We start from the raw sequence: 21,263 nt of genomic DNA on the forward strand, positions 1-21,263 counted from the left end.
AGATTTTCAGCACAGCTTTAAATTGAGAACTCCTCCACTTTTGGAGTCAGGTGTCACTGCTCTCTGTGGCCTGTAAGACAGAATAAAATATCATGAAATAAAGATGTACATATCCCTTACATAGCTTAAAGCCCAGGCTTTAGTAAGCAAAATTTACTCTAGAGGTAACAAGACAAGTACATAACTTCACTCACACCCTTACACCAGCACTAGTCTGATCCACTACAGACTAATAAGACATCTGTTTTAGGCCTAGCACAATTACATGGCCGCTTCACTGAATGTATGCATGACAGCCACTGCAAATTGAATGCATTTCTCAGAATGGAAGAGGCTAACTTTCAAAATAAAGAATATACATTAATGTTCAGGTCTTAAGCCACCACTTATTCCTTTATATTTAACTAGGAAATTGAAACTGGAAATAAGTGCAGCAATTTATTGAAATATGCAGTGTAGAACCTCCAGAACGCCAAACCTCTGAAAACCACCAGGGGGAGCCCTTTTGATCCCACCCTGCAACATCAGCAGTATTTACAAGGTCCTTTCTTGAAGGAGAAGTTAATTTTCACCATACTTCTTAGCAGCCACTTTATTGATATCCAAACATGATTTATCATCTTTGTGATTTTGTGGCGTTAAACATGTTCCAGTACTTCCAAGGGTTAAAAACCAGGACTTACCATTGCAAAGAAGTGAGGCGTTCTGGGTACTTGTACTCAGTGTTATGTTGTAGCTTTTTCATGACCAGATTTTTTGGGGTGTATTTGGTTTGACGTTTCATTTGTATAAATTGTGATGTTTGCATTTTTCGAAAACATTGCACGTCACTGACTAAAGAATTTATAGAGCATTTTTGTAAACTAATGTTATACTTTTTATTCATGGATTCAAGTGAGAGTAGAGTTTTTAACAGTTTTGGATGAGAGGATGTTGTAAAATTATGCCTTGCGTCTGTCTAATAGCCAGGAATCCCTGAGTGCATGAATCTTACTGAATGTATGTGCAAATGTTTGCATGCCCATCAGAGGGAGTTGTTCACTCTGTGTGCTCTTGTTAGTACTAATTTACATTTCTTTTAGCAACAACTCCAAACTTGGCTCAATTCTAACTTGTCAGCTTTGGTGATTTGGTCTTCTGTCATTTAACTTGTGACAGTAATTTTGACTGCTCAAATAAATAAATAAATAATTTTGGAAAGAAAAAAAGAAATTGTGTCATATTCCTTTAACTCAAAAATATAAATGACAAATTCAATTATTTTTAAATGAACCCTCAGGTATAGAACCTTAATGCTGTCTTTAAAAAATGTTCACATTGATCCACATGATAGATTTAAAAGGAATGACAGCGCACTTCCCTGCATTAATGTGTTACACTGTGTGATGACAGCTAACCTCTGACATTGATATACAGAGACATTATACTATAACAATTGTTTATAGTAAGTAGGAATGGCTTCTGAAGGCCAAAGACCAGTAGTCTTACAATCTGGATAGAGGAATAAATATCTTCCTTCACTGGGAGCCCTGGGCCTTCACCTCCTGTGGAATTCACTGTGGAGCTCAACAAGTCTGATTCTTCTAAAAACAAGAAGATCACATGTTTTACTTTAATGGAGAAATGATACAATAATCTGAGAACATTTAAAAAAAAAAAATTGAGCGAATTTTTTTTTTGAAAATATTTCAGAAAAATTAAAGAAACTAAGAATAGATGAACAATTTCGGTTTTGACTGGCATTTCAGTTTAACATCTTGAGTAAGAGGATGAAGTTAAAGTTACTGTCTTACAGTGGCTTTAAAGAGTAATATGATTTAAATGTACTGGCATCATTTTGAAAAGATCTAAAATGTAATAAAATCAAGATACTAACCTGGCTGGCAATTTTGTTGGGCCCCACGAATGGTTAAAGTGGAGTACACAAGTTCATCTGAAGAAGAAAAAAAAAGCTGTATATAACACAACCAGTTATAAATACTGATATTACATACTGAACTTTTATGCATTTTCTGTCTGTGAATTTATGCTGTGGTTTGACCCAAGGCAGGTTCACATTAGCACAAACACCAGATGGATGGAAAACAAAACCCTGCATATAACACATAGAGGGGAGGTAAAAATATCCCGCATGTATGCAGCATATCTCAAACGTCACATGATGACGCTACTGCTGCCAAATTTGACTCTCATAATTCTCGGAGGTCAACCTGTTATAAATAATAAAAGTATTTCAGTATCTCAAAAGAAGCAGTGCATGTTTTAAAAAAAAGTGTTATTAATTTAGACATACACATTTTGTGTTTGTCACACTGAAATAAAAAAAAATTATGCCAAAGGCATACACAACAAAATACAAAGAACTGCATCTTTCTAGCAATTTAAAAACAAATATCAGTTGACACAATTACACTATTTTGCTCCAAACTACTGACCTGCTGTATTGGCTTCAGCAGAGTGTGATGTGCTTGTTAGTATCCTTTGTAAAAGCGATGAACAGAAAACAAGAAATCCTGACATGAACAGAGACAAAGAGAAAGAAGATGGATTAAAACTTATCATTCCAACATGACTATGTATATATGCAAAACAGGTGATTTCAAAAGTTAGAGTTCTAGCAGTAAATATCAGATTATCAAAAAAAAACAAAACTCTATTTTGCTTTGAAATTAAAGAAAATAAAGAAAAAACAGTAACAAACTTAATATTTACCTGCTGGATTGGCTTCCATTGAGATAGACGCTGCTGTTGTTCTCCTTTGTAAAGGTGATGAACAGAAAAGCAGAAATCCTGAAATGAACAAAGATACAAGAAAAAATATGAATTAAAGTTTAGCTTTTTATCATGACAAAAAGTCAGAAAAAAAGAAGACTAACAGTCATTCATACAACCATTTTCTGTTTAGTGGTTGGTCGCTCATTCCTCATCAATACTGTAGTATATAATTTCCTCAACCTCCTATGTGGACATCACATTTTGGGTTGTCTAGACCACAATAATAAATTTTGCTCTACAAGGGCCTGATATCCACTTACGAGGACATTATACTGCCACTGTTCTATAGAAATTTAAAACAAATGCACTAACATGTGGATTTCATTTTTCTCAGAAACAAATATCAGGTAATTATTTGTTTTTACATTCATTAGGTCCCAATCATCCCAAATAGCAAAGAGAAATTAAAAATGCATGCCATGAAAGAGTTCAGGTTTTAGGAGGTTAAACATATGGGCATGTAAGATTTCATTAAAAAGTAAAAACTAAAAAAACACTAATTTACAGAAAACATGAGTTACAACACCCTTTGATTAAAGTTGTAAGCCAATATAGCAATGAATTAAAAATAAGTTGGATTGTAGAAATCTAGCGTCAAATCCAGATTGTACTAGATTACTACGTGTTTCATACTTTGTGTTTATTTGAGAGTCTTTTGCCTACAGTTTATTAGAGGTAGCAGTCACTTTTACCTCTGCCTTTCCCCGTATGAAGAAATCGAACCAGCAGAGTCACCAGTATCATGATCAAAATGATGATGGCAGTCCAAAGCAGGGCGATGACATATTTGTAGTCAGAACCATGAGGGCGAGTGTCTTCATGAGGCAATGCAGGTAACACTAGACACAGAATGTTTTTGTATTTATAAATTATACATATTGTAATAAATTAACAGAAAGAAATAAGCATTTTTTAGAGAACATTTGTTCCAATGAATATACAGCATTCGCTCAATCTTCTTATAATTCCTTATTTATTTATTTTTTGTAGTGAAAAAACAAACAAACTGAACTTTTCTTCCAAGTGTCAAATTACTAGATCTGATTATGTGTCTATACATTCACATTATTTTTCTTAAAGCCTAATAACGAGGTGTATCTGTTCTAATTGAAACTGATTGTCACGGTCTGCGGAGACAGGCCGTGTGGTGGTGTGTATGATGGACCCAGGTGCGTACACAAGTGAGTAGACGGGAGTGAACTTAACAGAAAGCGAGCCTTTATTATGGCTGAAGACAAAGTGTACAAACAAAGCAGGGATAGCGTGACTAAACTAGACTATAACTAAACTGGGAAAACTAGTAGTGATGTGACGTTCTGTATCGAGGCTTCCAAGCGTGTGTCGAGTAATGGAGGGGGCGTTTCCGCGAAGCGCGTATGGAGGCTTGCTTCATTTATGGGAGGAGCTGAAAATGATGACGTCCGAAGCCTCGCTGCCCGGCTGTACCACGTGACTGGTTCAGGAAGCGGTTTGAACTTTGCCGCAAATAATCATTTTCCATACTGCCAGCATAACTATACACAGTATACTGCCATCACTACAATATACATTGTTACCGCGCCAGATCCGCGGCCCCGAACCGTAGTAAGGAAACCTCTGGCAGTTACTTGACTCGCAGCCGGCAACAGCTTACTAAACAGGTCAACTCCGCTGGCGAGAAAATCGAGGGAGGCGTAGGAAACTGCTTTAGCGAACCTTTATTTCTCCTCCAAGGCACGAACACCGCGTACAGTGGGCTGAAACACTTTACTCACAGCGGGCATCGCCGATACAACTTTGGCTGCCGAGGGAGTTATTATATTCCTTTTATTTACTTTCTCTTCGTCTCTTCTGTAGTTAACCGTTACTTTTCTTTTCCTTCTCCGCTCACCCTCACACACCCGACAGACAGTTCCGCTACACACCCCCGCATACATTTCCCATCAGGCTTCTCCCTTAAAGGACCATGCCTGTAACACTACCCCCACTCTGGATGATAATTAAACCCTTAACATCATTCCAGCACATGAACCCCCCATTAACAAGGAAACATACAGCATTCAATGCGGGACAGCAGTCGTGCCCCCAGTCCAAAAATGGCGATCCTTAGGATGGAACAATCTTGAAGTAGACAACTGTCCATATTTTAAGCACAAGAAAACATAGGATGTACAGGGTTCACTTTGAGGAGGGTGCAGGTCAATGTTCATATCCCGCCCTTCTACACAGACAGTATTCATAAAGAAAGACATTAAGGCACTACAGGTGAACGTTTACCCCTATATCCAGCTTTACCTCATTAGTATAAACAGTTCAAACAATAACTTGCAGCCCGTCGACAGCCATGTTGCCAGGAAACAGCAAGACAAACAGGCCCAACAGTACACGTAAGAATAGCCCCCTGTAACAACTCAATTTACAACAGTCATATCACTTAACATATGTAACATGAACAATTTTTTTTTTTTTTTTTTTTTTTTTTTTTTTGAACTACTGAGCAGGGCAGCGATCCGCCTACACCCCGACTCAGTTAGGACATACTAGCCTAGTGACTGACCCAGTCACCAAGCATGTCCGGTGCCCGCCGCACACGCCGTGGTCTGGAACGGGGTGTGGACCTGAAGGAAGGGTGCTGTTCTGGTCCTTCAGCCCCATCCACGTAAGGCTGAACAGGGCTGGCTGGCAACCCACTACCATCTCCTTGAGCGGGTGGCGGAGAGCCAGCTCTCAGGGAAACATCAGTATCTGGTTGATCTGCCCCAGCTGGGGTCTCCCACAAGTCGAAGGGGCCGAAATCAATGTCAGAATCGCTTTCGTCGAGCGCTGGAGGAGGCACCTCGGTGGGTGCTGCCTGGTCGGAGTCTTGGAAGACCCAGCTGTTGTCCAGCGGCGTTCTTGAGTGGTAAGGCTTGAGTCTGTCGTGATGAACCACTTTAGCCTTTGCTCGGGGCCCCTTTTTAATGCAGTAGACTAAATCATCCAACAGGCCCACTACGAAGTAGGGGCCCTCATAGGAAGGCAGAAACTTGCGAACCTTGTGCCGCACTCTCTTGGTCCCTTTGATCAGATGCCACACTGCAGCGCCAACTGGATACTGAACTTGGCAGATATTCTTATCGTACTGTTTCTTAGCGCGCTCAACAGATTTCCCGAGAGCCTCCCGTGCCAGTTGGTGGGAAAGCTCCAGCCTTTCCCTGAGTTGCACCACATACTGTGGTGTAGTGCAGTTGGGGGTGTCGTCGGCCGGCAGACCCGCGACCAGGTCAATAGGCTCGGTTATCTCTCGGCCCAGAAGCATCATGTTTGGGGTCAATCCTGTGGAACTGTGCTTAGTTGCCCGATAAGCCATGACAGCATAGGGGATCATTATATCCCAGTCCCAGTGGCAGCGCTCCGCGGTGGTGGCTAAGGCCTTCTGCAGGGTAGCATTAAAACGCTCTACCTGGCCATCGGACTGTGGATGAAAGGGCGTGGTGCGTGTCTTTTTGATTCCGAACAGTTCACACATCCCCTGGAACACAGCCGACTCAAAGTTGGTGCCCTGGTCGCTATGCAGAGACTGTGGGGCTCCATATCTACATACCCACTCCGCAACAACCTTTCCTGCCACCGTGGGCGCTTGTGCATCGGGGACTGGATAAGCCTCCACCCACTTGCTGAAGTAGTCTTGTACCACCAATATGAATCGGTTATGCCTTTCTGTTTCGTTCAACGGTCCCATCAGATCGACTGCAATCCTCTCCATGGGGGCGCCAACACGTACCGTGCCCATCGCTGCCTGGGGGGTTTTTGGGGGCCGCGCCCTTTCAGCACAACTGGTGCAAGTGCGGCACCACAGGGTCACATCATCTTTCATGTTGTACCAGTAGTACCTATTCTTCAAGCGTGCCAGGGTCCTTTCTGCCCCAAAGTGGCCACCCACTGGGCCATCGTGCATCTGCTGCATTACGGAGTGACGATAGGCGTGAGGCAGAAGGATTTGGGGGAAAAACACATTACTTTCTGTACAGTGGAATTTCCTCACCAGCACTCCATCTTTTAGGTACAGTCTCTTCCACTGCGCCCAGTAGGCTTTGGTTGCGGGGCTGCATGCCGCTACATCGGCCCAGACGGGCCGACCTTCCCCTTTTTCCTTCCATTCCCAAACTGGGCCTACATCCACATCATTCTTCTGGCTAGCCAAGAGCTGTTCTGGGGTCCAGCCACTGAACAAGCTAGTGTGATGGGACTCATCCACCCGGTGGATATTTGGGCAGGTGTCGTGGCTACTACTGGAACAACAGTCCACTGCTGCTACGGGTGCACACTCTGGTTCTGCTACCCGGCTTTTCCCATCGGTACCATCAGGCCCCACTACCCCCACTGAGGGCTGCCCTGGGGGGGTCATGCTAGTACCACAGTCCTCTAAGTTACACTGCACACCTTTATGCTCGAACCGGCCGCTGTTGATGGTGGGCTCTGGGAGTGTGCACGGGCATGAAGCGCGGCAGGGTCTCCTGGAAAGTGCATCCGCATTCTGGTGGTTTTTCCCAGGTCGGTGCAGCACCTGGAAGTTATACTCTGCCAGCTTCTCCAACCAGCGGGCCAGCTGGCCCTCGGGCTCCCTCAGCCTGGTCAGCCAGCGGAGGCTGCTATGGTCAGTCCGGACAGTGAACGGCCTACCCAGCAGGTACTGTCTGAAGTGGGAAGTGAACGCCACAACCGCCAGAAGCTCTCGCCTGGTCGTACAATAGTTTTGTTCGGTAGCCGACAGCCGCCTGCTCCCATAGGCCAAGACCCGCTCTTCGCCCCCTTGCACTTGGGAGAGAATCGCTCCAATCCCACAATTGCTGGCGTCAGTGTCGAGGAAGAAGTCACCCTGGTCCAGTGGGTAACCCAGGACAGGGGCTGCCGTAAGCCGTCTTTTTAATTCCTGGAATGCTCCCTGGCACTCGGCAGTCCAGTTAAAACGGGCATACTTCTTAGTGAGTTCGTGGAGGGGTTTAGCCACTGTGGCAAAGTCCTCCACGAACCGGCGGTAGTATGAGGCTAAGCCAACAAACTGACGCACTTCTGTGACGGTCCGCGGTGCAGGCCAGTCCGTCACCTGCTGGACTTTCTGGGGGTCCGTGGAAATACCTCCAGCAGAGATGATATGGCCCAGATAGGCCACCTGCTCCCGAAACAGGCAGCATTTAGATGGCTTCAGTTTTAGGTTGGCTCCACGCAATCTGATGAACACTTGCTCGAGCCGCTCCAGCATCTGGGTGCTATCCTGGCCCAGGACAATGATGTCATCTAGGTACACTAGGCATGTCTCCCACTGCAGCCCAGCCAGGACTCTGTCCATAAGCCTTTGGAATGTGGCCGGTGCGTTGCACAGTCCAAACGGCATCACATTCCACTCGAACAATCCCTTACGGGTACAAAATGCAGCTGCTTTTCGGGCTCTGGGGGTCATCTCTACCTGCCAGTACCCTGAAGTCAGGTCTAGTGTACTGAAGTACTTGGCAGTAGAAAGCGTGTCAAGAGTGTCCTGGATGCGTGGCGGGGGATAAGCGTCTTTAAGGGTTCGCTCATTTAGTGGTCTATAGTCCACGCATAGTCTGGGACTCTGGTCCTTCTTCTTCACCATCACAATTGGAGCAGCCCAGCCGCTATTGCTAGGTTGAGCTAGCCCAGCCTCCAAGCTCTGCTGTACTTGCTGGTCGGCCGCTATTTGTTTGTCCCCTGCCATCCTGCGCGGCGGGTGCTTAACTGGTGGCCCTGGCGTGGTCAGGATGTCATGCTGGACAACACCAGTGCGACCAAGGTCATTCGGGCCAGTGGAGAAGACATCACTGTAGGACCTCAGCAGGCCTGCCAGATCGTAGCGGGCAACGTGAGTCAAACCGGGGCTGCTCTCGGCGTAAAGGGCCTGCAAATGGCTTGGTACAGAAGCAGGGGGAGTACCATTAAGTTCGAGGGCTGCCAGGACCCTTGGTGGGCGACCCCCCGACCCCTCCAGGACCTGCACGGGCTGAAGAACCCCTGCCACGGCACCACGCTTTAAGGTGACAGCTGCGGCCCCAGGGTTAAAGACTCTGATTGGGATGCTAGAGGGTTTACTAGGTTGCACAACTGCGTGTGCTACCAGTACTTGGTGCTTCTCCACAAAGCCCTTTGTAGGGCTTAGCATCATGTCTCTATGGGCGGCACAGTGGGAGCTGGAAAACCCGGGGACCACATACTCGCAGCCTGGTTCCAAAACCGTAGTGCGTGCCACCCTAACAACAAGCACCTGGGGTCGAGGGCCCACGCCAGAACATGGTATCTTTTCATTAAACAGGGTTATCTCTTGGCGGCCGTAGTCTAAGCAAGCGCACGATTGTTGCAGGAAAGGGTGCCCCAGAATAACTTCAGTGCCTTCAGCCATGTCGGCCAAAAGAAAGTCTACATTTTCAACACCGCTCCCCACCTGTACAGGCAGGTTGACCTCGCCCAGAACAGCCAATCCCTCTGGACCAATGCCTTGTAGAGTCTGAGCAATGGATGCCTGCACCTGAGGTCTTGACTCTGCGGGGATGGTGTTAAAATAGTGGAGGGGCAGCACATTCCGCCGTGCACCAGAATCCAGCAAGGCCCGTATTTCCCGTCCCTGTATTGCTATCTGGACACACATCACGTCTTGGCCTCCGTTGTGGAACACTGTGCCTGGGTCAGGGGCTGGGCCTCTAGCAGCTTTTACAGGCTTTTGGGCAGGTGAGCGAGGAGAGGGGCAGTTCCTCTGTAGATGTCCTATGCCGGAGCAGTTATGGCAAACAGCCTCCTTCCTGCTTGACCTGTTAGATGTGCTCCAGCTTTGGCGCCCACGCTGGATAGGTCTTTGGGCCCTCTCCGGTGGTTCATAACTTAGCATATGAACACTCTCCCGTAATGCAGCGGTTCGGGTCCCCTGTGCTGTAGAGACCCGTGGCCCTGGCTGCATAAGCTGTGTGACTGCCCTGGCGGCCCTTTTCGTTGTCTCGAACCTGTGGGCGATTTCATAGGCTCTTGCCAGGGTGCGTGGTTGTTCTTCCAACAATTTCTGGACCATTTCAGCGTCTGCCAAAGCATTAGTGAAGATCTCTACAGCAATGCAGTCCTGCTCCAGCTCGGAGCGGTTGGCATACACAATGGAAACCTTCTCGTATATATCATCTCTGAGGGTGTGCAGGGCCTCACCTGGTTTCCGGATTCTCTGCCGTAGCTCAATGCCAATGGCTGCTGCATGCTCTGAACACGGCCCATAGGCAGCCTCCACCTCCTCCACAATCCTCTGGTAACTCCAGCGAGCAGATTTGGGGTTTTTGTGGATTATGGCTCCAGCCGCGCCCCTCAGGCTGAATCTCAGTTGGACAGCCATGGTGTTCTCCGTCCAGCAGTTGGCCTTTGCACAGGTCTCGAACTGATAGAGAAAGTCTTTCCATGACCCTGACCCATCGAAATGGTCTGGTTGTAATGTGGGAATTTTCTCCTTGCCCCTCGTCTGTCCATCAGCACTACAATCTGCAAAACCCCCGTCTTGCACTACACCAGGAAAACAGCCGCGTGGCCCTGGCATGGCTTGTTTTGAACTGTGACCCTGGTCATGCTTGCAAAGCCCACACCCCCCATCTGGTGCTGGTATTGCCATGCGAGTTGTTGGGGAAAAATAGCCCTGAGCTGGCATTTCATAGCTGTACTGCGCAGGTTGGAGTATACCCGGCATAATGGGTAGCTTCGCTGGCTCAGTAAACTGCGTTTTTCTAGGGACACTGCAGGTACAGTTCATGGCGGTGAATGGCTGGCTGCATGGCCGAGATGTAACAATCCGAGGTGGGTGATCATGCGAGCCATGCTGTCCCACTGTAAGCGGTGTAGATGCAGTGTTACCAGGGCCTTCGCAGTCTGAGCACTGCAACTGCATAAACTCACTGCACACTGCATTCTGCTTCGCTATTGGTGTTAAGAAAGGGTTGGTATGAGCTGAAGGTGGCGGGGTGAGATGCCATGCAGCCTCAAACTCCGTCGTATAGACTGCTGCTATGCTCGCCGCTGGCGTTAACTCTATGTCTGTGATGAAGGGGTTGCTGCTGTGGATTCTATTGTTTACATAAGTGGCACGGTCCACATTAGCTGTGCCACTCTCTGGGGTTTCTGGCAAAAATGGGTTGCTGCTCTTACTGAAGTACATTCCCATGCCATCCCCTTCAGCATCTCTCGGAGCCGCCATTTTCTCTGTCGTCCGAGGGAAAAGAGAAAACGAAAGTTCGCTCCCTCTCTCTCGGCGCTTTGCGGAGTTTTATCCCGGAAAAGAGCCCCCAGTGTTACCGCGCCAGATCCGCGGCCCCGAACCGTAGTAAGGAAACCTCTGGCAGTTACTTGACTCGCAGCCGGCAACAGCTTACTAAACAGGTCAACTCCGCTGGCGAGAAAATCGAGGGAGGCGTAGGAAACTGCTTTAGCGAACCTTTATTTCTCCTCCAAGGCACGAACACCGCGTACAGTGGGCTGAAACACTTTACTCACAGCGGGCATCGCCGATACAACTTTGGCTGCCGAGGGAGTTATTATATTCCTTTTATTTACTTTCTCTTCGTCTCTTCTGTAGTTAACCGTTACTTTTCTTTTCCTTCTCCGCTCACCCTCACACACCCGACAGACAGTTCCGCTACACACCCCCGCATACATTTCCCATCAGGCTTCTCCCTTAAAGGACCATGCCTGTAACAACATGTTTTACACACTCCTTTTGTTGTTGACATTTACAGGCTGTGTGCAAAATGCCACACTCTTCACATTCATGCCAACTAATATTTTTACGTCCAGTAGGTGTCCTGCTAGAGCAAATGAAGCTTCAAGAAGCTTTGCACTGGGGTGAACCAATTGGATGAAAAGCTTCAGTGCTTCATGAAGCTTCATCTGCCAATCACTAAAAACTAGTACTGTGACAAACTAAGAAGACTCAGCGACTATGGTGATAACTGCAAAGACTGACCGTGAAAACATGGAGGGTGGGAACACAGACGACGCGACACAGACTACATGAAACACAGAGACTAAATACACATGAGGGATGATCAGGGGAAGTGGCCACACATGGGAGAACAGCTGACACACATGAACCTAACGACAGGACAGGAGGAGTGAAACTGAATACACTGACATTGAATACAGACTTTCAAAGTAAAACAGGAAACATGGAGATTAGACATGACATGAACTAAACATAACCATGCAGACATGACGCATGAACCAGGGAGACTTAGTACAGGGGGAGATGACATAAACAACTAAGGAACAAAGGACTAAACAGCAATCTCAAAATAAAGTACATGAGCTAAACTAGGGCACAAATGAATACAAAAGATACATAAAACTCAAACACTGGGTCACTCGACCCAGGACCATGACACTGATATGTTATTATGACTCACCTTTCATAGCCAGCCAGCTTTCCGGTGACTCTCCAACATCAGGGATGCTGCACTTGTAGAGACCTTTATTTAGCTTGGAAAAATTGTCAATGTTTATCTTTTCTACAGCTCTTTTTTCCAAGATGACATCATCTTTGTAGAAAAATGCAAAGTTGGTGGAAGTTGTCTTTTTTCTGCAGAGAAGAGTGACACTGCTGCCTTCAAGTACAGCAAGAGCCGGACTGTCCAGGATCACAGAACCACCTAAATATTTATAAAACATGATAATAACAAATTTTAAAGAAACATGTCTCTCATGTGCATTCCTTGTGATAACCTGAAAAGATTGTGGAAAATCTTAGTACCATAAAGAGATACAATAAATTACTACTAATATACACAGGAATACAAGGTACAAGAACATACAAATAATAGTATAAAAACCCTTAAGAAGGTATTCATAACTATCAATGGGATGAAAGCGAGTGCAAATCTATATTTCTTTTCACAAATAAATAAGTTACAAATATACGAATGAATGAATGAAAAGCAAATTGATTTGCAGTATAAACCAGCTGTGATACACATACCTGTGACTATGATGTTGATAGTATCACTTCGCTCTCCTCCTTTAGCCTCACACCAGTACTCTCCACTGTCTTCTTGATAGACTTTATCAAACACACAGGAGGAACCCAATGATGTCTTCTTTGTTACACATGCTGGACTAAACGCTTCATTATTCCTAAACCCTCTCAGCTGAGTGGAGCCATCACAATGCAAAGACACAGATTCATATTCGAAGTGCTGCAGTCTGTTTGGAGTAACACGAGGGACAGCGACATCTGAAATTAAGAATATCTTAGTTACACAGCCGACTGTTAAAACTGAAACTGTGTAAATGCTTTTTTTAAACTAAAATGCCTTCTGGTATTATTTAGTAATCCAAAATTAACAAATCACTTTACCTAAAAATAATAATGAGATGTTTTAATGAAAAAGTAAAAATGGAGGATCCTAAATGATATTGTAAGCACATACAGAACATGTTTTGGCTTTTAACATTGTTTATACAAAAAGAATGAATGAGTTCTAAATAAATTAATAAATTTAAAAAAATAAACACACTCACCCTGATCCCACGTACAGCTTTTCTGAACTTGTGTTCCCAGCAGAATAAATTCAACCATCACTAGATAAACAAAGAAAGAAAAAAAAACCTCTTGATGTTTTTCCTCAAAAATTATCTACTGGTCATATAAACTCATACAGAAACCTGAGACTAGACACTTACTCATCCTGAAGCACAGAGTTGTAACTGCCATGTTGTTCAGTTGACTGAGCATCAGGCTGAAATACAGCTGAAGTATTTGAGAGTTTCCTCTTCCTGTGCAGAGTTAGAGTCACGCTCACTGTAACCTCAGTCTATAAACAACCACAGCTGGAGTTTATATCGTCCTTTACTTGTCATCACTTACTGTATTTACTCATCTCAAGAACAGGCTAAGTGAAGGTCATATTTTCTAAGATGATGAACTTACAGTTTCACTCTAAAGAATACATGGCATGGAAAACTGATTTAGTCCACTATGATAATTAGTTCTTTAATTTTGAGAGCCCATTTTTAGCTTTTGAGCCATGGACATGTAGCATAAATGGAGAGTTCAAAATGATGACTTCTCTGACTTTCTAATGCCATGAATTTAAGCTAATAGGCCTACTAACAAGTTTGCTTAGAAAGTGTATCTGTGAATTTAACCATAGTGGGGCCATAAAACATACTAACACTGAACTATAAAACCAGTGCAGAGACTTTGTGATTGGGCTGATATGCTGCATTTTTAACCATATATTATTATTGCAGATAATTAAATGAAAATTCCATAAAAGTTAACCAAGATCTGGGACACCTGTCAATTAAAGGTGACATATCTTACTTTGGAAACAAGGAATTGATAAACCTTTTTTTTTTAATTTTCTTTGTACATTTGTACATTATTTATTTCACATATACAGTTTTTATATGGGAATATATTAAAGTCATTATATACCTGTACAAATACACATATGGGGTAAAGAGAAGAGAGAAAAATATATATATATATATATATTTTTGCTCAATTACCCACAGATTTAGAAAGAGAAAAAGATAAACTCCAAGAGTGAATTGTTGTCCTTTACGCTTAACTGAGAACATCTTAATCACATAACCCCCCCAACAGTTGGGACAAATCATTTGGCAAATAAGAAAGCAAAGGGGACCAAACATTGAGAAAGAAACCCTCATTTCCTCATAAAATAGCAGCAGTTCTTTCGTGAGGAATAACTTTTAATAATTCCCTGTACCACAAAGTCACAGAGGGAGGTTTATCCTTAAGCCAATTAATGAGAATATATTTCCTAGCTACCAGCAATAGTTTGTCACATAATTTGCGCTGAAAGTGATTCAATGGCGATCGTGCCTTTGCTTCAGCTGCACCCAACCTTTGGAATAGCCTCCCTGCTTCTATTCGAGCCTTGGACTCTATCCAATCCTTTAAATCAAGATTAAAAGCATATCTATTTGACTTGGCTTTCCCGACTAGTTAATACCCTTTTAAATCTTTTAATTTTTAAACTTTTAAATCTTTTATTAGATTTTATTAAATGTATTATTTTTATTAATTTTACTGCTGTTTTTGTCTTCGTAGCATATTTTGTATTTATCTAACTCTCCTGGTCTGTTAGTGCCTCTATCCTGTCTGTGCTTGTGCCTGATTTGTACCCTGTTTTTGACTTTTGTTGACTCTCTATATTACTGTGAAGCACTTTGGTGTGCCTTCGGATTTTTAAATGTGCTATATAAATAAAATTGTATTGTATTGTATTGTATGTTACTTCTTTTGAGGGTAGGCCAAGAAGAAAATACCCGGGGTCCCTTTGAATCAGATTATTAAAAATATTACTTAGTTCTTGAGATATGAAGCTCCAAAATCTTTTGATTAATTTACATTCCCAAAAGTAATGAAAAAAAGTGCCAGTTTCTTTTTGACATTTACTACAAAGATGGGAAATATGAGGTGCAACCTTATGCAAGACATTAGGAGCTATATAAAGGCGATGTATGATTTTGTATTGGGTTTCTCGCAAGCGGTTGCAACTGTTGTTTTTTTGTTTTATATATGACTGTGTATATGATTTAATTTTTCTGTGAGGTTTATCTTGCTTTTGGAGCCAGCCTTAATCAACTGCGGTACTTCAGTCTTGGCTTTATTTTTAAACAAAGGGGGGGTTTTGCTTGGACCTCAATGATAAAAAATAAGGAAATGTACCATTATACTGGACAAGTGTCCTCTTTAAGTATTCCTTGTGCATCACTGGACAACTTTGATTATATCTGCTATTTTTTGAATATCTTGGCAAATTTCTTTTAGGTTCCTGGCAAATGAACAAACCTTTATCTCAGTGTATTAGCCCAATGTGGGGTATATGTTATTGATTAGAATTATTAAGCATGTATTTAACATAACCAAACCAATGATCGAGATACCCATCAAGGGTTTCAAACCCAGTTACAAACATGTTTGTATCTTAAATAATCTCAGTGAGTGCATATTTGACGACTACATGTCTTTAGTGTTCTTACAAAACCAAACATCAGAATTTGATCCTTAATGAGTTACCAAGTTAAAACAAAATCGTTTTAATGTAACATTATGCACAATGGAATTCAGTCATATTTTGAAGCATACAGTTTTAACAAAAGCTACTATAGAGTGAGATGCAGGGTACAGCGCACCAGTCTGTCACGGGGCTAACACAGAGAGACAGACAACCCTTCACACCTATGAGCAATTTAGAATTACCAATTAACCAAACCCCACTAACTGCATGTCTGTGAACTGTGGGAGGAAGCTGTAGTACTTGGATAGAACCCACACAAACATGAGGAAATATGTGAACTATGCAGGCAACTGGATAGTGTAGTGGTAAGACTGCACACCTTTAGAGTGGGAGTCGAAGGTTTAATGTCACCCGGTATCCAGTAAGGGTCCTGGCTACACCCCCATGCTAAAACCAAGCCCTGGCATGGCACGGCTACCTCTGCAGCCTGTCCATAGCTCAGCATACCTTTGGCAGCTAGGATAGGCTCCAGTCCACCCCCCACAACCCCGAAGAGGATGGATGTGTGTGTGTTTTGTTTTGTTTGTTTCACATGCAAATGTTCACACATTTACATTACATTTAATGTCATTTTGAGATTCACACGTGATTGTTTGTTACTTTAATTAAAATTCTTACTCTCAATTTAAGACTATATCTTTCTGCGTCACAAAAGTTTGAGCCAGGTTGTGAAAGAGAGTACATTTAAGTCTAAAACGTAATGCAATACCACTGATTAAAAGACAAATATTAACACTGCAACCCAAAGGGATGATTTAAAAAGTGCAATTTTGGTGGAGTTCACGACAGGTTGACCATTTTAAGACTGTAGGCTGTCACTGTCACGGCAAGTGAGGTGAGCCGTGTGGAGGAAATGAAGGAGGATCCAAATGCAGGCAGTCGTGAAGGTGCAAAGGTGGTTTATTGAACATGAAAGTAAATACAAACGGCAAATGGAGCTAGAACTAAACTATACTGGGATCAACTAAACTACAGAGCACAAACCTTAACGAGAACGACCAGAAGAGACTAACGGCGGACAGCAGGGAGAACACACGGGTGAGACATGGTAGAAACGCAGATGAGGCAGGGTGGAATACACAGACGGACCAGCAACTACAATGACGGAGGACATGACTTAAATACACCCAGAGAAACACAGGGGAATTACACACAGGTGGTGGACACAGCTGGGAATGATCAACAAGACGAGACAGAGGTAAAACTGAACACTCACATGAGACCCAGACCTTCACAATAAAACAGGAAATGAGAACACCACACCAAGACGCAGACCTGACACTGAGAGACAGACAGAATGACACATGGAACCTGAACTAAACTAAACGTGAGATACAACCGAGAACAAATCCTTAAACATGAAACTCAAATAATAAACATCATAATCATCATCATCATAAACACAACAAGAGAACAAGAAAACAATCCCTGATGCAAACTAAAACCAAAACATAATAACCTCAAACATGGAATAACAAAAACATGAAACTCCACATACTGGGTCCAACGGACCCAGACCCATGACAGTCACTTTGTTTGGGTGCCTTTTGAACATTTTTTGTTCTGAATTTCTGTAACTGAAAAACTACAACATTACGTCCTAAAGAAATAGTGCATTGTGTGTGTGTGTGTGTGTGTGTGTGTTCCAATATTAGGTAAAATATAACAAAAATAATAATGTATAAAAGATTGGCAAAGCTGATAAAACACTTTCTATGTAATGTACAAGTATGTTAAAATACAGAACAAGATTGTCATGTAAACATTCAAATATATGGAGATTTGATTCCTTAAGATATGATACAACCAGTTCTGTTTGGATTCCAGCTTTATTCTGTAGATGGGTGTTTATACACTCAGTGATAAAAACACACAGGTTACTTGATTTTCAGTTGGCTTCACTTGGTCCTTTGACATTCGTAGTCTCTCTCTTTGACAAAATTAATTCCACTTGGTTTTAAAGGACTGAAACACTGGAGGTCTGAAACTGCCTTTGATATGAGTCAGGTTCTGATCTGAGAAACAAGTCAGAAAATTACACAAGTTATGAAGAAATAACATTTTAAATATTGAAATATTTAAAGGCTTATTGTCAAGTCTTACCAGTGCTCATGGCTGAGTAAACAGCTACAGTCTTAAGGTCATTCTTTGCTGTTGAAGAAAAAAAGACTGACATTTTATCTAAAGACAACATATCAATTACAATATGACTTTAATATAGTTATGAATGTCTCCAATTTTATCTAAAATTACATACAGCCATCTATTATTAATTATCACAATTAGAACCCAATGCAAGTAAGTCATATTGCAGTATTGTTACGACCCCCTGTGCTAGGCGACAGGTGGGGGGAAACATCTCACGAAATCAGAGTAAATGAGGGGTTTTATTGCAAATGTTAAGCTGAAAACCAACGGGGCTGTTCAACAGACCACCGGGCAAATAATTAATACACAATAAAAAGAATAGGCAAGAATAAAAACTAAGGGTTAACTAAGGTGAGCCAGCAAACACAAGACTCTAGTAAAACTAAGGTCAGCTGTATATCAGAGTTGACAAACAGAGTTCAAACATTAGGCAGACAAGGAGACCACCACATGTTCACATCAGCGCAACAATTCCCCACAATGTGAAGACTCTTCAGCCTTTTTATACTCCCAAGTGCGGACAATCAGCCAGTCAATTGGTCTTGGAGTGTCATGGGATCTCCAGGCAGCCAATCGTCCGCGAGGTCTGGCACACTTAGATTTGCATAAACAAAAGGCAGTCTCACTTCCTCCAAGGCCCAGGGCCGTAACAGTGTGTATATATATATATGTATATATATGTATATGTATGAATTTAACTGGATACTGTTGCCCATTATTGTTGAATAGAGTCGCCCCTCTTTTCACAGAAAGTATACAATAGCTGCATAACAAATTTTTACTGGCATGATTAAAGTTCTTTCACCCTTGTTTGCAGTCTTATATATATTTTACCTATATCTCTTGTACAGTGATATAGTCCCATCAATAATAGTGGTAGAGCAACCAGGTAAACACAGATGATAATCCACAGTGGGGACAGATAAGAGGAATGACTTTGGGGTGGTTGATTTTCTTCTTCAGACACTGAAAAAAAGCATAAAATAAATCAGGATTCCACGTAATCAATGCATTTTCTTGTATGTGCATGTGTAAAACTGAACCCTGAATTATGAAGGTAGTTTCAGTATAAGATTGTTTATATAGGATTCAAATATCCTAGCAAGGCTCATGATTGTTACACTGTATGTTAATTTTCTTGTTTTGTATTGTTTTTCCACATTCCTTAAATGTCAGTGAGTTAAACAGATCTAAATCTTGTTTGTGCATGTTTCACAAATAACTTCTGAAACTAGAGTAGTAATTCATACATTGGGATGACAAAATCGTACTTATTCTGGATGATATCTGGACTATACAGTGTAAATCAGGGGCATGAAACAGGGTCCGGGGGTTGAATCAGCCCAGTGAAGACTCAAATCCGGCCCCAGTTTTGGAAAATGTGAAGGAGTGCATAGATTTTGATTTGTAAGCTGTATTTTTGATAAAGATTGTACCTTGTAATATATCGAAGTAATTAACTAACAGATAAAGAATTAAATGACACGAAAGCTCCTGTTTCTCCCCTGTCACTGAGTCTATTTATTTATTTATTTATTTATTTATTATCACAGGACATTTTGAACTATTATGACTTTTTCTGTAATTTTGTAGTTTCACTGCTCTGGCAAATTTACGATTAAAGTGGTCTGTATGTGTCCCACGATCTAAAAAGAGTTTCACATCCTTGTTGTCAGCAAGAGCAACACAAAAGAAAATCTAGATTCTGAGCAGTATAGTAAAATGTTGCATTATTATGAGTTTATACCTCCAAACACATGTTTTTGGATAGCCAGCCAGGTCTGTGGTGATTCTCCCAATCCAGAGAGATTACAGCTATAAAGTCCTTCATCAGATTTAGAAACATTGCAGATGGTAATGTGTCCTTTATAGCCGGTTTTGAATAAAAGTCCATACTTATAAAATTCAGCCACAAGTTCAGCTGAGCTTTTCTTCTTTATACAGCGCAGAGTCACACTGTCTCCCTCCATCACAGGCAGAACAGGACTCTCTAAGATCACAGAACCAGCTGAAGAAATTGCATCAAATGTGAAATTGAATCAAAAAACACCACAAACAAAACAACCAGTTACTGATATTAATAGAGAATCATTAATGACATTAGTTATCAGCAGTATTTTATCTATGAGTTGCTAATGCTCTATAGCGGTCAGCTTGAAAATGTTTTTGTAAATAAATTTTCTCTTCCTCTTTGAATGTGACTGAATATTCTAAGGCACTTGCAGACTTTATGAATTACCATTTAAAGTAAATATCATTTCAAATGACTAGAACACTTGTTTATTTTTCAGTGTATAATGGGATTGCACATGACAATATTTTTTCTCCGTACCGGTCACACTCATGTTGATAATGCTGCTTTTTAGTCCTCCTTCATTTTCACACCAGTATCTCCCGCTGTCTGATGAAAGTGCAGGGTTAATGGTGCTTGGCCCAGCTGATGTTACCCAGTTGGAAATGTTTGGTGGAACTGTTTCTTGGACGTCCCTCATCACTTTCCACACAGATGAGCCATCAAACTCACAGTTTAAAGTGATGGATTCATATTCAAAAAACTGCAGTCTGTTTGGAGAAATACGAGGAAAAGCTACACCTGAGGGATATGGAGGAGGAAACACATTAGCCTTTTGTCATGATTTCCTGTTTTAAAATTTTTCTCCCTTGCATCTTACCATACTTCAAATGACCAAATGAACTCTCCCGAGTGTGTGCAACCAGCAGAACCAACACATTCATCACTGGTGAGATAACACAAGCCAACAGATAAACCATTAAGACTCATTTTATACAGCACATAACCCACTTATTGATAAAGTGTGATCTGTTAAATGCAACATATTCTTTGCAGTTAGGAATGATGGGTGGTTAGACAGCACCGACTTTGTTTTGTAAATATAATTATGGCAAAGTACTCACCCAGTCTAATGCAGATGCCTGTAAGTTCCATGTTGTCTTGCTGGTGGCTCTGAAGATCCGAATCATAAACGTAACACTGGTGCTGAGAAGTTTTCTACCTGCTCCTCTTATTTCTGGGTTTGAAACATTAGCATGCATGAAGCTGTTCTAGAAATATCCCTCAATGTTGAGCTGCTCTGAAGCTAGAAATAAACTGAAGATGTGCAACCGCAGAGTTTCGAAACACAATAAAAAGGTTGAGTAAGGTTAAGTATATGTTTAATGATCAAGATTACTTTTAAACTACTCACTTTACATTGTGTGGAACAACATATGTGATGACCTTCAGTAAATTCAGACTGCTATTCTTTTTACACTAATAGGGATCAAGGTATTTTCAATAGGGAG

At 42.2% G+C, this 21,263-nt stretch overlaps 3 protein-coding genes and 1 long non-coding RNA gene across 5 annotated transcripts in view; 2 read left to right on the plus strand and 2 right to left on the minus strand.

The window, feature by feature from the left end:
* On the minus strand, positions 1-13,395 carry LOC120746836. The gene is made up of 9 exons (XM_040052339.1): positions 13,282-13,395; positions 12,740-12,994; positions 12,171-12,413; positions 3,468-3,614; positions 2,713-2,790; positions 2,436-2,513; positions 1,877-1,933; positions 1,489-1,583; positions 1-70 (listed from the first exon to the last, which is right to left on the minus strand). Exons 1-9 carry the CDS (start codon positions 13,337-13,339, stop codon positions 47-49), a joined length of 1,035 nt encoding a protein of 344 aa, XP_039908273.1. The 5' UTR covers positions 13,340-13,395; the 3' UTR covers positions 1-46.
* LOC120746870 (butyrophilin subfamily 3 member A3-like) overlaps positions 1-21,263 on the plus strand; it is a 310,219-nt gene that overhangs the window by 8,579 nt on the left and 280,377 nt on the right. The window lies entirely within an intron of this gene.
* LOC120746826 lies at positions 4,398-11,462 on the minus strand. Of its 2 annotated transcripts, XM_040052326.1 has the most exons (2): positions 10,360-10,483; positions 4,398-10,294 (listed from the first exon to the last, which is right to left on the minus strand). In XM_040052326.1, the coding sequence occupies exons 1-2, from the start codon at positions 10,426-10,428 to the stop codon at positions 5,300-5,302; spliced, it is 5,064 nt and encodes a 1,687-aa protein (XP_039908260.1). In that variant the 5' UTR covers positions 10,429-10,483; the 3' UTR covers positions 4,398-5,299. The 2 variants fall into 2 exon arrangements, with proteins under 2 accessions (XP_039908260.1, XP_039908259.1); XM_040052325.1 differs by having other exon boundaries at positions 4,398-11,462.
* LOC120746859 overlaps positions 11,700-21,263 on the plus strand; it is a 22,752-nt gene continuing 13,188 nt past the window's right edge. Inside the window, exons 1-2 of the long non-coding RNA XR_005698954.1 lie at positions 11,700-11,747; positions 16,116-16,117. This is a non-coding gene — a long non-coding RNA (uncharacterized LOC120746859). The remainder of the gene's footprint in view (positions 11,748-16,115; positions 16,118-21,263) is intronic.

This window comes from Simochromis diagramma, unplaced genomic scaffold (assembly GCF_900408965.1).
Source record: "Simochromis diagramma unplaced genomic scaffold, fSimDia1.1 OVJJ01000365.1, whole genome shotgun sequence".
NCBI classification, from domain to species: domain Eukaryota; kingdom Metazoa; phylum Chordata; class Actinopteri; order Cichliformes; family Cichlidae; genus Simochromis; species Simochromis diagramma.

Bases quoted from the DNA above. Each gene is read 5' to 3' on its own strand.
- LOC120746826 (XM_040052325.1), bottom strand. From the start codon at position 10,966: ATGGCGGCTCCGAGAGATGCTGAAGGGGATGGCATGGGAATGTACTTC.
- LOC120746836 (XM_040052339.1), bottom strand. From the start codon at position 13,339: ATGGTTGAATTTATTCTGCTGGGAACACAAGTTCAGAAAAGCTGTACG. The intron at 12,995-13,281 runs GTGAGTGTGTTT...TCTTAATTTCAG, and splicing joins AAGCTGTACGTGGGATCAGG to ATGTCGCTGTCCCTCGTGTT. The intron at 1,584-1,876 runs GTTAGTATCTTG...TCTTGTTTTTAG, and splicing joins CCAACAAAATTGCCAGCCAG to AAGAATCAGACTTGTTGAGC.